At 37.0% G+C, this 15,381-nt stretch overlaps 3 protein-coding genes across 5 annotated transcripts; 1 reads left to right on the top strand and 2 right to left on the bottom strand.

Moving 5' to 3' along the window:
• Positions 1-1,782: 1,782 nt before the first annotated feature.
• On the bottom strand, positions 1,783-11,106 carry rcbtb1 (regulator of chromosome condensation (RCC1) and BTB (POZ) domain containing protein 1). Of its 3 annotated transcripts, XM_073861257.1 has the most exons (11): positions 8,538-8,720; positions 8,312-8,462; positions 8,057-8,223; positions 7,502-7,660; positions 7,188-7,295; positions 5,256-5,396; positions 4,486-4,678; positions 4,188-4,314; positions 3,960-4,111; positions 3,145-3,275; positions 1,783-3,023 (listed from the first exon to the last, which is right to left on the bottom strand). In XM_073861257.1, exons 1-11 carry the CDS (start codon positions 8,661-8,663, stop codon positions 2,883-2,885), a joined length of 1,596 nt encoding a protein of 531 aa, XP_073717358.1. In that variant the 5' UTR covers positions 8,664-8,720; the 3' UTR covers positions 1,783-2,882. The 3 variants fall into 3 exon arrangements, with proteins under 3 accessions (XP_073717358.1, XP_073717357.1, XP_073717356.1); XM_073861256.1 differs by lacking the exons at positions 1,783-3,023; positions 3,145-3,275; positions 3,960-4,111 and adding an exon at positions 10,828-11,106 and having other exon boundaries at positions 4,158-4,314; XM_073861255.1 differs by lacking the exons at positions 1,783-3,023; positions 3,145-3,275; positions 3,960-4,111 and adding an exon at positions 10,936-11,106 and having other exon boundaries at positions 4,158-4,314.
• Positions 11,107-11,750: 644 nt separating this feature from the next.
• arl11 (ADP-ribosylation factor-like 11) lies at positions 11,751-12,992 on the top strand. Its single transcript, XM_055204638.2, has one exon. The coding sequence runs from the start codon at positions 11,954-11,956 to the stop codon at positions 12,482-12,484; it is 531 nt and encodes a 176-aa protein (XP_055060613.1). The 5' UTR covers positions 11,751-11,953; the 3' UTR covers positions 12,485-12,992.
• A 221-nt stretch (positions 12,993-13,213) lies between these two features.
• ebpl (EBP like) lies at positions 13,214-15,342 on the bottom strand. The gene is made up of 4 exons (XM_055204637.2): positions 15,071-15,342; positions 14,836-14,905; positions 14,268-14,406; positions 13,214-13,749 (listed from the first exon to the last, which is right to left on the bottom strand). Exons 1-4 carry the CDS (start codon positions 15,257-15,259, stop codon positions 13,518-13,520), a joined length of 630 nt encoding a protein of 209 aa, XP_055060612.1. The 5' UTR covers positions 15,260-15,342; the 3' UTR covers positions 13,214-13,517.
• Between the last annotated feature and the right edge of the window lie 39 nt (positions 15,343-15,381).

Genomic DNA, 15,381 nt, shown 5'->3' with positions numbered 1-15,381 from the left:
GTGGGCGGGGTAACCTTTCTTAAAGGCGCCACAGGCTTATTACTGACAAATCTATCCACTCGAAAGAACTTTGGCATAAAGTCATCATTTAGTTTCGTTTTTTTATAATTAGAAACCGAGAAATATAACATAATATGATTGTTTTTATATTTTAAATATTAAGTATTACAAAGACGTTAATGTGTTGTGTAAAGTCCTCTAACTATAAAATTATCTTAATCTTTATTTTCTTATAAAACTTGAAACTGCATACCCAAGAAACATTACAGAATGCTTCACAGATCGTACATTACACATAACATCTACTATAATGATATAATTTCTATAATGTCATAATTTCAACTTTATTTTGCATTATGTTGAATTTGTTTTAAAACATTATATAAAGTGATTCTAAAATTATTCTAAATAATTACTACATCTAAGATACACTTTAAATAACATTAAATATACTGCTAAAAGTCATAATATATATTTATAAATAATTCAGTAGTATACTTTTTATGCTTTAATAAAATATACAGAACAATACAATATTTGGAAAATAGTACACAATATCGTGGGTTACATTATATAAATATAACAAAGCTAGCTGAAAGGATTGACACCATTGTAGAGTCTTACAAGCAACAGTATTTATTGAGATCCTCAAGGAAATTAAATATATATCAGTATCTTTCTTAAAGATAAAAAAGGAGTTTTCTTTTAGAATTTGCATTTGTGTATATAAAATTGAGCAAGGAGAAGCAGCAGGTTAAGAATAAATTTAAAATGATAAGGGTCTAATGCTATCGTTTCACCAAAGAACACAATTTTTGGTTCAAACAGAAATTTACAGAAAGATATCTTAAAAGTCAACCCAAAATATTTTGCAGTATATACATTCCCAAAATAAATGAAGGATTGTCTCATCAGCCTGATGACAAAAGGTGCACAAGGGGGAAATATTATTATTGAATTTAGTAAAGTTATAATTAACTGGGTAGCAATTGTGAATAATTTTAAAAGAAATCTCAACAACTTTATTAGGTAAAAAAACATTTCTGAAGGAGCCAGAAATCTTTCCATACTATATCATCAAATTTGTTATTAAGATATCTGATCTCTGTTAAGAATTAAGCGATTTTTTTGTTTGATAAACTACTGAAAGGATTTTGATCAACAAATAGATTAGTTTTATCAAATATAAATGAAAAGCAAAATGGACCTTTAGGGCCAGGATTGACTAAAGGTTTCATACAGTCAGGAATTGTCCCAAAAACAATGGCATATTCTCATGGGGGGACTGGAAAAGGGAAATCTTGCAAAAAAGGTTCATAAGAGAGCAAGACATCCCCTCATCTAACAATTGACTAACTAAAAATATATGTTTATCAAACCAATTATTTTATATAATTATATTGCTTGTTCCAGATAAAATAGTTATGTGAAGAAAATTAATAATTATATATCAGGGACCAGCATATTAAGGCCTGCTTATGAAAACTGGACAGAGTTAAAGGTATTTTGGAAATGTTATAATCGCAGCGCAACAAAAAATGCAAACCTCCAAACTGAACTAAAAATATAATTTGGGAAAATATTCCAAAAAGATGTAGGATTGTTCCAGAAAGATTCTCTCCACTTAACCTTGAAAGAATTATTCAGAGTGGAAAAGTCCACCAAGTCAAAGCCACCCATTGTCCGATCAGCTATCATAACACATATCATAAATGTTTTTAGATCTCCAAACAATGTAGCATACGTTTAAAACAAATACTAAAAAGTATTGATGCAACAAAGTATAAGAACAATTTTATTTACCTTTTAAGAGAACAAAAGTCTTTATTAACTTACAAGAGAAACTGTGGCACACTTTATGTGCAGGTTATCTTACAAAACTAATGCAAAAACTTTACAGTATGTACATATGACAAACAAAGTTATAGTTGGTTAATATTTAACAAACAAGCAAACCATAGGTGTTTATATTATAAAAACCTAAATGTCTCACAACCATCGATAAGGTGCCATGTAGGTATGTATACATCAGCAAACTCCTATATAAGCAGCACAAAAAAAAACAATTTACTAGTGCAACTAAAAATAATACTCGTTTATATTAAACATCAGACTGCTTATGTGTATTATTCTTAATAGTTATAATACTCCACAGCTAAACCAGCTGTGCTTCTAAACTAAACATTAGTAAACTGCTGTCCAAAGTGGTCTGAACCTACAGTGCCCAGGTTGAAATACAAACATTAAGCAAACAAAATAACATTTGAGTAAGATGGCATTAAGGGGCAATACCAATTAAGTCTTTTTTAATATAATGCAAGCTTACCAGCCCCAGCCAACAAATAAAAAAAATATATTTGTGACGCACTGCATCACATCACTTCAACATACCACTATATTTTTGTATTACCCATGAAATAAGATAAAAGACAAACAAAAAGTCTGCTTTTTAGTAGTGTATGTCTAAGTAATACAGTAACAAACTCCCTCTACTGTTGTTATGCAAACACTACATATAAAGTCTTTGGATAACATTACCTTTCCAAAGTTTTGTAAAACTTGAATGGGAAGATTTCTCACTTTTCTTAAAAAGGTAGCACATTAAGATGAAACCCATTGGAGGAAGGTGCCCTGTATTGTGCCTGACAAGAAGACGTGGTCTTAACTCTTATTACCCTTATTGACCCTTGTAAAGCTAATCAGTCTGTGAGGCACAAAGTGGTGCACTTTCCTCCATTGTACTGAGATTACCATGCATTTATCCGTCATTAAAGCCTTTAGCTGTGGCAACAGAACTTGCAAGTAAATCTGGTGTAACAGCGCCCTCTAGCCGTAAAGGTGACTCAGATGGGCTAATACGATGGCCATGTATGGCGTCTTGGTCAGTTCTTGAAGGCTCCGCAGCGGCTGGCTCGGCAGATGAAGGCCTTCAGCATGTTGCCGTCGACTTGCGAGAAGGCCGTTGTCTGCGTGACCGCAGTCAAGTGGTTGACACAGAATTTAAAACAGAACTCCTCTAGATCCTTCAGATAATGAGGAGGGAACACGTAAATGTGAATGAAAATCAACAATAAAATAGTCAAAATCAATAGGCATTTGCTCTACATTCTAGTAAGCCACGCCCCCAACGTGATTTTGAGTTACCTCAGCATCATATTTGATGGCTGCAGACAGAAGCGAGAAAGCATTATCCACAGTGATGCCTCTCTTAATGATATGCTGACACAACTTCTTCAGCCTGTTTTCACAGTACGACGTTGCCAAGTCAAGCAATCCTGTAAAAGATATCCAGATCGATCTATATTAGTATATGAAGTCCTGTAACAGCATTATTGTTACCAAAAACCAAATGCAGTTGGACTGCAAAGAGTACTCGACTCCCACTTAATTCAAATTTTTTGAAAGGTCGTATTTAAAGGAAAACAGCACCGTTTTTCAATATTTTACTATGTTCTTACCTCAACTTAGACTAATCAATACATACCTTTTATTTCAATGCCCACACTTCATCTTTGTACAGCGCGTCGTGAATGTGTTAGCATTTAGCATAGCCCCATTCATTCCTATGGCTCCAAACAGAGATGAATTTAGAAGCCACCAAACACTTCCATGTTTTCCCTATTTAAAGACTGTTACCATACTTACTCGTGTAACTACTCATATAACAGTCTTTAAATAGGGAAAACATGGAAGTGTTTGGTGGCTTCTAAATTCATCACTGTTTGGATCCTAAGGAATGAATGGGGCTAGGCTAAATGCTAACACATTCACGACGCGCTGTACAAAGATGAAGTCTGCACATTGAAAAAAGATAGGTATGTATTAATTTGTCTAAGTTGAGGTAAGAACAAAGTGAAATATTGAAAAACAGTGCTGTTTTCCTTTAAGGACTGTAAAAATTTATATTACTCATTGATGTGTTGAAATATTTCGCAAGACCTGTAGTGATATGTACCCACCAATGGCATCCTCAGGAGGAAGATCCACACTGTCAGTGTAGAGGAACTCCAGGAAAGCACGGTAAACCGGGAACGAAAACTGGTCAATCTCAATGACTTCTTTCATATCTTCGTTCCAGTGAGACTGGAACATTGATCTAAAGTGCTCGCACATACAAAAGAAATCATTTGATAGGGTGAGATCTCTGATCATGTCACTGAAGCAAACACTGACAGAGCTAGACTCACCTGATTTTGAGGACAGCTTTGTGGACGTGGATGTACTTCCCGTCGATGCTGAATTTGAGGTCAGAGGTCTCTGGGTTGTCAAACTCTTTTTTAAGTGACTGGGCCACCGTGAGGAAATCATCATGCTCTGGTTATAACAAACACAGTGCAGTTACATAACAGCAGCGAGGTGTCTGCCATGTACTGTGGGCCGTTTAAGTAATATTATTTTACATGCACATTTATAAATTAGCAATCTGATTCATTACACAGTCAAATTCTCAAATATAAACATTTATAGACGACAACATTGACTCACCCATGGTGAGCAGCCGCCACGTCACAGAGGGTGTGGCAAAGCAGGCAAACACGTCATCGGTGCTGGTGAAGTGCGTGAGGTGTGGCAGCACGATGGCCTGTCCACGGCACTGCCCCCACATGTACACTTGACCGCTCTGGGTTTTCGCGGCAGATGTGTGCGTGGAATGGCAGGCGGCGATTTCCACGATCCTGGTGGGCAACAAATAGGTGGAGACGTCAGGAAGGAGGCATGGATTGGAAAGAGGCGGAAGTGTCAAAAGGAGAGGGTCAGAACAAAAGCCAAGATCTTATACGAGTCGGATTGTTACAGGTCATTTGCATATTCAACCACGAACCAAAACCAAAAATAAAGTAACTGAAGGGAGGGGGAATGGTCAAGAAAACACTCAAAACAGGATGGCTTACAGGAAGCTCCCGCTACAGTATCAGGAAATCTCTCTAGGATGCAACAATGGCACAGACAAATGCGCATGTCAACGTTGTGCATCTTTTGCAAACAAAAGGTTTTCGTGAGCATTTCATCTCACAGGAAGAGAAACTGCTTTTTTAAGTGAGCTGACAACCCAGACAACATTTTAAGGCATCACATTGGCTATTCCAAACAGTAGATAGTAAAATTTTCTAAGATATCTCAGTTAGGTCAGCATTGATTGTACTGTCAAGAAAATTTTAGATTACAAACACACAAATATGTCTTTTTCAAGATGGGATGTTCTCAGTGTAAATGCAAAGGTATACGAAATCTATTATAAACAAACCCCCTTAGCTTTCTTTCTCAGTCATGACCTGAACAGGGCTGAGCTGGTTGCTCTTGTTTCCAGTGCCCAGCTGACCATATGCGTTTGCCCCCCAAGCAAACAGCAGACCCTGATCTGTCAGTGCTAGAGAATGAGCGTAACCTGAGGCAATCTGAAACAGAGAACACAGATCCATTTACTTAGCATGAATTTGTGCAGTGACGTTATGCTAACATGACAGTTTGTTCATTAACTCTTTCGCCGCCATTGACGAGTTAACTCGTCAATTATGAGAAAACGCTTCCCTGCCAATAACAAGTTTTTTTGACTTTTTGCAATACCACTATTATCTTCCACAACATTTGCAACCCGGAAGTAATGCCTCACGTATAAGAGTAAGAACTCAGTGTATGTTTTGAGGATCGCTCTGAATCTGATCTTTAACAAAAGTCTGTCACAAAAATGGAATTATCTCAGCATTTTGCTCAGAATTTGGTGTTTTTGAAGAAACCTAGCCATATTTGAGAGGTGATTACAAGAGAACTAAGGTTTGTTTGAAAGCAAAGGGTTTGTTCTTTCATTTGATATATTGTATGTTTATATATTTAAAGAAGAACATTTTCTGGAAGGCGTTAAACTTTTGTGAAAATCATGAAAAATGCTGGCGCTGGCTGGCAACTTAAAAAAAATGCTGGTGGCGAAAGAGTTAAATGTTAAAGAGATCGGTCACCCAAAAATGAAAATTCTGTCATCATTTCCCACTCTCATGAGGTTACAAACCTGTATACATTTCTTTGTTCTGTGATGAACACGAAGGAAGATATTTTGAGGAATGTTTCTAACCAAACCTATCAGAGGCCCCATTGACTTGCATAGTATTATTCTTTTTTACTATAGAAGTCAATGGTGCTTCTGTTTCCTGCTTTATTACAAATATCGTCCTTTTTGGATGAACTATCCATTTACCATCTTTATATATAATCTGTATTGTACTGAATTGCACTCCATTGTATTTTGCTTTTAAGGAAAACACCACCGTTCCTCAACACTCTACTATGTTTTCACATCAACTTAGACGAATGAATACATACCTCATTTTTCAATGTGTGCACTTAATCCTTGTACAGCATGCCGTGAATGTGCCAGCACCTAGCCCAGCCCCATCCATTCCTCAGGAGGATCCAAACAGGGATGAATTTAGAAGCCACCAAACACCTCCATGTTTTCCCTATTTAAAGACTGTTACATGACTAGTTACATGAGTAAGTATGGTGGCACAAAATAAAACGTGGTAATTTTTTTAAGAGGATAAAAAAATGAAAACTATATTGTATGGCGGAAGAGCACAAGAGAGTAGTAGTTTGGAAGTGTTTGGTGGCTTCAAAATTCATTCCTGTTTGGATCCTAAGGAATGAATGGGGCTAGGCTACATGTTAACACATTCACGACACGCTGTAAAAAGATTATCAACACGCATTGAATAAAGATAGGTATGTATTAATTTGTCTAAGTTGAGGTAAAAACATAGTAAAATATTGAAAAACGGTGGTGTTTTCCCTCAAATTTTCACTTTCATTCAATTATTAAATACTTTTTTTTACCTAATGTAAGGCCCCATTACACTTTGCATGAATACATTTTCATATGAATACATCTGTTTGGTTTACCGATTAGTCCTATACTTCTGTTTTCCTATTACAATTTGCTTTGCCATGTATATTTGTGTCCCTGCCTGTGAAAACCTTCCAAATTCTTGTTAAATTCATTCTTTGTCATTTACTGTTTTCTAAAATCATCCTTTGTAATATAAAGAATGTTTTTTTTTAATATAACCTTAATATCTTTAATATTGACTAAGGATGTGTCAAAGACTGAAAGGTAATCTCACAATTAAATTATAAAACTTTAGCCTGGGTTTTCACAGCCTGGGGTCACATTTTATCCCACATTCTCCCGCTCATACCTGCAGCACACAGTGGTTTTGCAGAGCAGCTAAGCGACATGGTGTCAGCTGGTTCCCATTGTTGCCCAATCCCAGCTGGCCGTTTCCATTGTAACCCCACCCATAAACCTGAAACACATTTCACAATTAACAAAATACAACACAGCGAGGTTTGAGGAATACAGTATGATGCCAATAAAAAAGGCAGAAATTTCACTCCTGCTGCATTCATCATACAATACACAATAAATACTCCGTCCCATGCAAAAGTGCCATTAGGATCGGTGCAATTACAAAAGACAATGAAGATATTAAAAAATTTTTCCAGTTCTTACCTCACCATTATCTGCCACGGCTATAGAAGAGGTCTGTCCACAGGCTATACTGACCATCACTTTGTTCTGAAGACAGCTGGATACTTTGCGGGGCGTCGGCTGATTGGCGGTGGATCCTGAACCCACCTGACCGCAATTGTTGTACCCCCATGCATACACCTACAATGGCCCATATACTGTATCAACATTTAAGTAAGCCTACAGAATACTGAAAAATGTAAAGGATGCTGAATTTACTAACACATGGAGCGTCACGTCACGCAGTGTTAGGGCCGAGCTGATTTCGGTCACAGCGAGAACAAAAGCCCTCACAGCTTAGCAAACAAGGTCACATGCTATTCGATTAAAGATGCACCGCAAGGCTAAGCGGCTAACTCCACTTGCAAAAGAGAGACTGTAGTAGTGTTCAAAACTAAATCCGTCTAATACTCTTTAATATGTAAAGTGTTGAAATGCATTTTAAAGATTCCTTTAGCTCACATGGCGCTGGCAAGTTACGTGTTTAAATCCTAAGAAAGGCATGTCAAACAAACAAAAACAGTTTCCATGTCTCACCTCACCATCATGGGTCAGAGCTAAAGAGTGGTGAGAACCACAGGAAATCTCTGTCACCCTCTTGTTCTGCAGGTTAGTCGACACCAGGACAGGCGACACACCTTGATTGGTTGTCCCATTCCCCAGCTGGCTGTACCCATTATGCCCCCATGCATACAACTCGCCCTCTGCAAGGAGAGTAAGTGACTTAAGTGAATAAGACATTAGTATAGCATATATTTAGATTTTCGTTTTTCCTAATAAACACCCTTATACCTTCGGTTATCAGCAGAACATGCGGTCCACTGCCGTAGCTCAGATTGACCACCTTTTTTCCGCTCAGAGAGTCTAGCTTTTTAGGGACAATTGTACTTTGACTGTCTCCAGTCCCGAGACAATTACTGCAGTTCACACCTAAAACATACACCTGTGCGAGAGGATGCAACTTATGAGCAGAGATAGATGCCGTTTTGACAAAACAAAGATGCTGTTGGCTGCTTACTTCATCATCATGGGTGATGTAGATGGCCTCATTTGCAGATGCCCCAAAGATGCAAGCCTGACGGATGGAGGCGAGCTCCTGCGCATCTAACAGGGTGAAGAGAGACCACTTACTGATATCCACCATGGCAACAGATCTTGTGTTATTAGGTGAGTATTGAAAATGTGCTTCCAGGGGTTCTACCTATGAAACACATACATAAGTCAGAGATGCTTGCCTATTGAGTTTTAAGCTTATAGGAGATGATTCACTCGTCACAAAAAGTGCAGCTGTTCTTTAGAGATGCCACGGTGCCAGTCTTTCGATGATTTAAAATAACTGTTAGGGAGGGACACACATTAGTATTGCTTTTGGCAATTTTAAAGAGCACCAATTATCCGATTCACAGCGTTACATTTCCTTTGGTGTGTAAGTGTGTATTAGTACATGTTAACGATATACAAAAGGTACAAACCCAAAGTAAACAATGATAAGAGTTATCGTTTTCAACGTAAATTTCTTTTCTTGGACTACATCGAACACACGGATTGTAGGTAACAGTTTACTTCCTGGGATTGGTGATGTAGACAAGATCGACATTATCATAATTCCTCCCGCTTCGACTCACAGCCTGTAAGTTTAACTCCTGTTAGCATTGCATTGTGAGCGAATCTTTCAAACATGGTAAGGAGCATTTCCGGCTGATGTCAGAGGTATTCAGGCCAATCATAACGTACAGATTAGATGGCCAATCAGGGACACAGAGCTTTTCAAATCGATGACGCACTCAGTGCGTTTCAGCCAGGAAGAGAGGGAAATTTGGTGCGACAAAAAACAATGTATGGTATGTGGAAAATAAAATAATTTTTTTACCATAAACCACGTGAACACCTTGTATTATACCAATAACGCCTTTTTTTAAGCAAAGAAATAAGTGCATTTTAAATAAAACTCATGAAATGGTCTTTAAAATAACCTAATTTTTATATTCAAAAATCTGCCGATTAATATTGAAAGTCGATACATCGGAGCATCTCTAATTTAATATAAGGGTGATTCTTAAAAAATTCAGACTTAAAAGGTGTCCAGCATCAGTTTTTTTTAAAAAGCCATTGAAGCCAATTTTTTTGCACATATAAGATTAAGGTCTGAACTTACTATAACCACTATTTTTAGAGGATTTAAAAATATTTCCTATAGAATTATTTACATTTTTTAGATTAACATTATAAAAAATATAATTACCGCAATATGATATTACATTAAATATATGCATTTACAAACTCATGTTTCCGTAATGAGAACTAAAAAGTTGTCTAGGTACTATGACAAACAAAATTTCAACTTTTATCTGGAGAGAAAAAATAAGAACTGCTTACCTGGTAGCCATCTTGAGTGTCACAGTCAATTATGTCCCTTCCAACATTTTTTTGTTTTTTTGAAAATGTTAGTTTATTGAGGGCTTAAACAATGATTCAAAATTGTTGCAGAGGATGATAAAATTTTTCTTGGACACATTTATATTCCTTATTATTGTCTATACATTTACCAATGATCACCAAATACCACATGTTCCTTTACTGTAAATGTTTATAGTTTAACATGGACTGAAGCTTTTAATTTTTTTGATTTTTTAATTATAAATATTTCCATGTCAAAGAACCCAAATCAAGTCATGGACACCTCTTGGTTTGTATGATGTCATTTGAAATCATGTGCAAAATAGTACACGAAGAGATGTTTGTAACTGTATGCTTCTTATTTTGATAATCTTACTTTGTATTTACTTTTTTTAATCAAAATGTTTCATGACACCACATAAGTCTAATTTCGCAAGAACCACCCATGCATGTTAAAACAAAATAGTTAAAAACAGTTCAAGTTTACTTGTCATTTAGCCACGAACCTAAAGATTAGAAATGAAGTGCATTTTGGTAGATAATATTCAACAGTTTCAGTTTCAAGTAGCAGACCTAACTTACAGGCTTAAACCAAAACACCATAATCTTACTTTAAGTAACTCAGTTTTAACTTCAACACAATTTAAAGCAACACAGTAAGGCTTTTGTGTGTAACTGTTACCGTAATAAACTAGTGAATGACAACCAGAAGAGCTGTCCCAAAACAACCTCACTTCTGTCTTTCACTTTCGTTGTAACTTATTTATGCTTAGACTTAGTCTAACGTTGTCAGTTAAAAAGCTGACCATGAATCAGTCAAAACTGCGTAAGCATAGACATTAAACGAAAAAAGACAACCGATAGCTGTATCGTGTGCACGTACGGCTGTTTTAAACGCATTTTCTGTTTACCTCACGTTACTGTATGCACACACACGCATAGCTCAGTTAGCGTGACAGCTACAGCATCACTGCAGTAGGGCATAAGATGAAGTTAACCCACGTCGAGGTAACACCTACCTAGTGACTAGAGGAGTGTAAGATCATGTACTCAGCATTAGATAAGCACTGATGTTTGGTATCCAGGGTTATTCTCAAGGAAGCGCGTTCACGTCTGCGAGGAAACTACTACGGCACTTGTTTCCTGATCGCTGTGGTTGCTACGGCTACATGAACGATTTCCCGAATGTCCAATCGCACGCTCCTAATTTCTAGATTGGCCAATAAATAAGCAGCGGGGCGGGACTTACTATGTAAGGTATAAAATGACGCAAAACGCTTATTACTTAGTATAATAATTAACATTAAACAATTTAATTTAAATATTTAATTAAATAATTAACATTAAACATTTAATAATACCATTTATAATACATACATTGTTTTTTTATTTTGGGTACTTTAGAAGTAACAAACCATATAGATGAGATGAACAATAACAAATTCATTAAAAATGATGATTGTGCTAAATGGTCATTTATGGTCCTACAAATGCACAAAAATACACATCTCTTTCCACTAATTTCATTCTCACGCAAATTTATATAAATAATAAAATGAATAAAATATATAAAAACTGTTTTTTCTTCCTCCTATATTGTTATAAAATTATATAAACACACGTTTTTCTTAAAACCGAGACCTTCTTTCTTTCATACACAGTTATATTTCTTATGGTAATATGTCAAAATTCTGTTTATTTATTTATCTTTGCAAAAATGTATTACTTATCATTTGATTCGAATTAAATCCAATTTACCATAGTGACATAATTATTTACAATTCTAGAAAAGTCGGCCCGCAGATGACGTATTCACCTGTCATAAGAATGTGAACAAACTCGTCTGCCCACCGGTCATTCTTGATAGTTTCAGCTACGCCTAGTTAGGTAGTTCGGTAGGTAACCTTGGTACTCCTGCTTTGCATACGATTCCCCACGTAAACAAAAGCTATACATCCTGGTGCCAGTCCAACCTCGACGAGATACAGACAAGCATCGGTAACCTCACGCAAATACAACAGGATTTATCAAACCAAGATGGGCATCGGTAGATCCAAACAGTTCCGTAAACTTCCCCAGGTTCTCCTGATGGGACTGGACTCGGCTGGAAAATCCACTTTGTTGTTCAAACAGCAACGAGGAGTAGTGATGGAAACTTCGCCAACTCTGGGCTTCAATGTTGTAACAGTGGAACTGAACAAGAAAACGTCACTGACCGTATGGGACGTGGGCGGACAACGGTCCATGAGACCCAATTGGAAATACTACCTAGAGGGGTGTAAACTTCTTGTTTTCGTGGTGGACAGCAGTGACCGGGATAGGATGGATGAAGCTCAGAAAGCCCTTAAGAAGATTCTCAGCGATGAGCACTTGAAAGGAGTTCCTCTGTTAGTGCTGGCCAACAAAAAGGATCTGCCAAACTCCATGACTATCAGAGAGGTGTCTACATTGTTGGATTTGGACAGTTACACAGATCGGGTGTGGGAGATCCAAGCTTGTAGCGCCCTGAAGGGACTGGGTCTCCAACAAGCTTTTCTATCTATAGCTAAACTATTAAAAAAGTCATGACGAGCTGTCAGATGAACTTGCTGATTATTATCTAGCAAGGACACATGGCTAAAACATACCTGCATACATGACAGATTGCTTCTATTTGATTGCAAAGTCAACATGCTTGATCATGGCATGGTCATATTAAAACGAAGATGCAAAAGGTAATATGAAGGTGGCACGAGGCCAGTTTGCTTTAACTGTAAACCTGTGATAGGATTGAAGTATTGACACTGCAGTTTTGGTTATGCTTTACATATTGTAACTATTTATATAACTTGGTGTTCTTTACTGTAAACAACATACTGTACTATAACCTTCACTGTATGCCTTTGTGTGACGCCATTCAAACTCTGATGGCAACATTACACTGTGGCAAGCAAAAGTGTTTGTGATATTGCTGTATTGCATAAACCTATAACTTTTGAATGTGCAACTCACTGAAACAAAGATGAGATGCTGCATTAATAGACTTTTAATATTTTTTAAACTGTTTGAATGTACTGTAGTGGAATTACAATGCCAAAATTGCACAATAAATGTATTTTTAAAATCAAAATATGCATACGTTTCTGAGTTTGAACTATTAAAAGCAAAGTGGTTAAATCCATTACACTGCCATGATATTTAACTTTGAAAGTAAATTGATATGAACATCACTGAAATAGTCAGCACCGCATCACATTATGTTAAGGAAAAAATATTTGATCTAAAAATAAAGAGCAGTGAATAAGTATGACAAATGAATTGACATAGCCATTTATAAAAGACCAAGGTGTGGTTTCTATTATATTGGACTACTAAAAAGCTACTCTGACAGACAGCATTCACATGTTTAGTGTAATAAGGCTTGAATGTACATAGTACAAGAAAGAATATCCTGCTATGAGTTAGCAGTTCCATAGTTTCAAATGTCTTGCCACCCCAATTATGGAAAAAGTACTACTGGATACACAATAAATGCATATAACGCTTTAACTGCAGTCCAACTCGCTTGACTTTAAAAATTTAATTATAACAACAATCATATAGGTAAAGATTTTTGCAGATCTTATTTTTTCTTGTTTGGATGCATTATTTTTAAATCCGATAAAGCGTTCCATGACTGCCAGAGAAGGAGTCCGGGCACCACCACCCAGATGCCGTTAAAGAACACCAGGTAGACCCACAGGTACAGCCAATTGCTGGTGTTCAGGTTAGGGCTGCCGATTAGCCAATCGGGGCAGAAGGTCATCCAGCCCCCGTACAACTCGCACACACACAGAGTGATCTGAAGGAAGTGCCTGGTTAAGAAAGAAAATAAGTTTACACGGTCAGTGAAACTATCCTAATGGATATTCCAAAATGCCATAAGATGATTCTAGATATTTTTTTTGAAAAAGGTTGATAATGAGTAACCCTAACCCTTCCCCAAATCTTACCCTGGAGGGCCGGAGCACTGCAGAGTTTAGCTCCAATCCTGATCTAACACCTGAGCAAGCTAATCAAGGTCTTCAAGATCACTAGAAAATTACAGGTGGGTAAGTTTGATTAGGGTTGGAGCTAAACTCTGCAGTCATCCGGCCCTCCAGGGTAAGATTTGGGGAACCCTGTTGTAGAGATTGTGAAGTAGTGAATAGGAATATTTATTTAAAATATTGTTATCATAGATTGTTGTAGAATCCTGTAAAGAAACTGTTGAATGCTCTCTTGTAAGTCACTTTGAATAAAACGTATGCTAAATGAATAAATGTAAGTAATAAATTCAAATCACTGGAAATTTGCTTGTTCACAGATTCTCTGAATTCATTTCCAGTTTTACCTGTAGTGTTTGTCTTTAATAATGGCGTAGACTAGAAGCAGGGCCAAGGACCCATCCAAAACCACAGTCAGGAGCTCTAGAGATACTATTGTTGGGTCCGAGTACAACCAGCGTTCATCCGCCTTTCCATATTCTTTCCCTGTTGAGTATTTAAACCCCCAAAAGATGCATTACAGCATTACATAAAAGGCAATACAGATCAGGGTGGGGCTAAATCAACTCTGCCCCACCTTCCATCAAGGAATTGCTAATGGGTCTGAAAATGGATTTGACCCATGGTGATGTGTGGATATGCGTAACACAACATTGCATTTTTTTCTATAGCTATTTAAAATGATGATTTTATTAATTTCTCTTTCATCTACATTGGACTTTGTGAAGTTATATATATATATATATAAAAACTAAGAATATTACAGTTTTTCTACAACCAGTTATGAGTTAATATTTTTAGAAAAATTAATGTTGCATGGTGACGATACCAATAAATACCACTTGGTGTCGTCTTATCATGGCCTCAGTCTCTCTCTAGCTAACCATTAACGTTACGTCTTTAAATCTTACTTACATAGCTCTGCAAACATATTGTCAGAAGTTGCTACATTTCCAACCAGTGACATGTACACAAAGGGTCCTTCCTGCAGGGAGAAAGATAATTAAATGTAAGCATGTTAGTAGCAAGAAACGCATAATCAGAATCGCTGCATTCGACTTCAAACGTCTCGCGATACTTTGATGTCATATGATAACAGTTCTGCGCAGCGCCCCGTGAAGTCGAACACACCTATAATCTTTGCACTTACCAGAGTGAAGTGAACTATTGCATCGTAAAACAACCATACAAGGACCCATCTATCAGCAGTCGAACATTTCTTTCCCCATTTCTGCGACAGAAAATATCCGAGAGCAAACTGGCCCACACACGCGAGTAGAGAATATACGGTTACTTTTGTGAAAAGTTCAGGTTCACGCAACTCGCCGGGTTTTGCCATTATATACAATTTGACCCGTATGCGTGCATTCAGCAGTCGTTTATCTCAATAGTGAATGAGTGACAGCTTCATGGTCCGCCCATCGTTCTAACGGTGGAGCTTTGCACCCATTGGCTCGCGCG

This window comes from Misgurnus anguillicaudatus, chromosome 3 (genome assembly GCF_027580225.2).
Source record: "Misgurnus anguillicaudatus chromosome 3, ASM2758022v2, whole genome shotgun sequence".
NCBI classification, from domain to species: Eukaryota; Metazoa; Chordata; class Actinopteri; order Cypriniformes; family Cobitidae; genus Misgurnus; species Misgurnus anguillicaudatus.
The sequence above is the reverse complement of the archived record's forward strand: the minus strand, read 5'-3'. Positions and strand labels throughout refer to the sequence as shown.

What these genes read in the sequence shown, in the direction of transcription:
- rcbtb1 (XM_073861257.1), bottom strand. Translation starts at nt 8,663, where the DNA reads ATGGTGGATATCAGTAAGTGGTCTCTCTTCACCCTGTTAGATGCGCAG. An exon ending in TGTTCTGCTGATAACCGAAG is followed by an intron (nt 8,224 to 8,311) that starts GTATAAGGGTGT and finishes CTCTCCTTGCAG; the next exon opens with AGGGCGAGTTGTATGCATGG. An exon ending in GTGGCGGCTGCTCACCATGG is followed by an intron (nt 4,315 to 4,485) that starts GTGAGTCAATGT and finishes TGTTATAACCAG; the next exon opens with AGCATGATGATTTCCTCACG.
- arl11 (XM_055204638.2), top strand. Translation starts at nt 11,954, where the DNA reads ATGGGCATCGGTAGATCCAAACAGTTCCGTAAACTTCCCCAGGTTCTC.
- ebpl (XM_055204637.2), bottom strand. Translation starts at nt 15,259, where the DNA reads ATGGCAAAACCCGGCGAGTTGCGTGAACCTGAACTTTTCACAAAAGTA. An exon ending in CAATAGTTCACTTCACTCTG is followed by an intron (nt 14,906 to 15,070) that starts GTAAGTGCAAAG and finishes TTCTCCCTGCAG; the next exon opens with GAAGGACCCTTTGTGTACAT. An exon ending in ATTAAAGACAAACACTACAG is followed by an intron (nt 13,750 to 14,267) that starts GTAAAACTGGAA and finishes TTTCTTAACCAG; the next exon opens with GCACTTCCTTCAGATCACTC.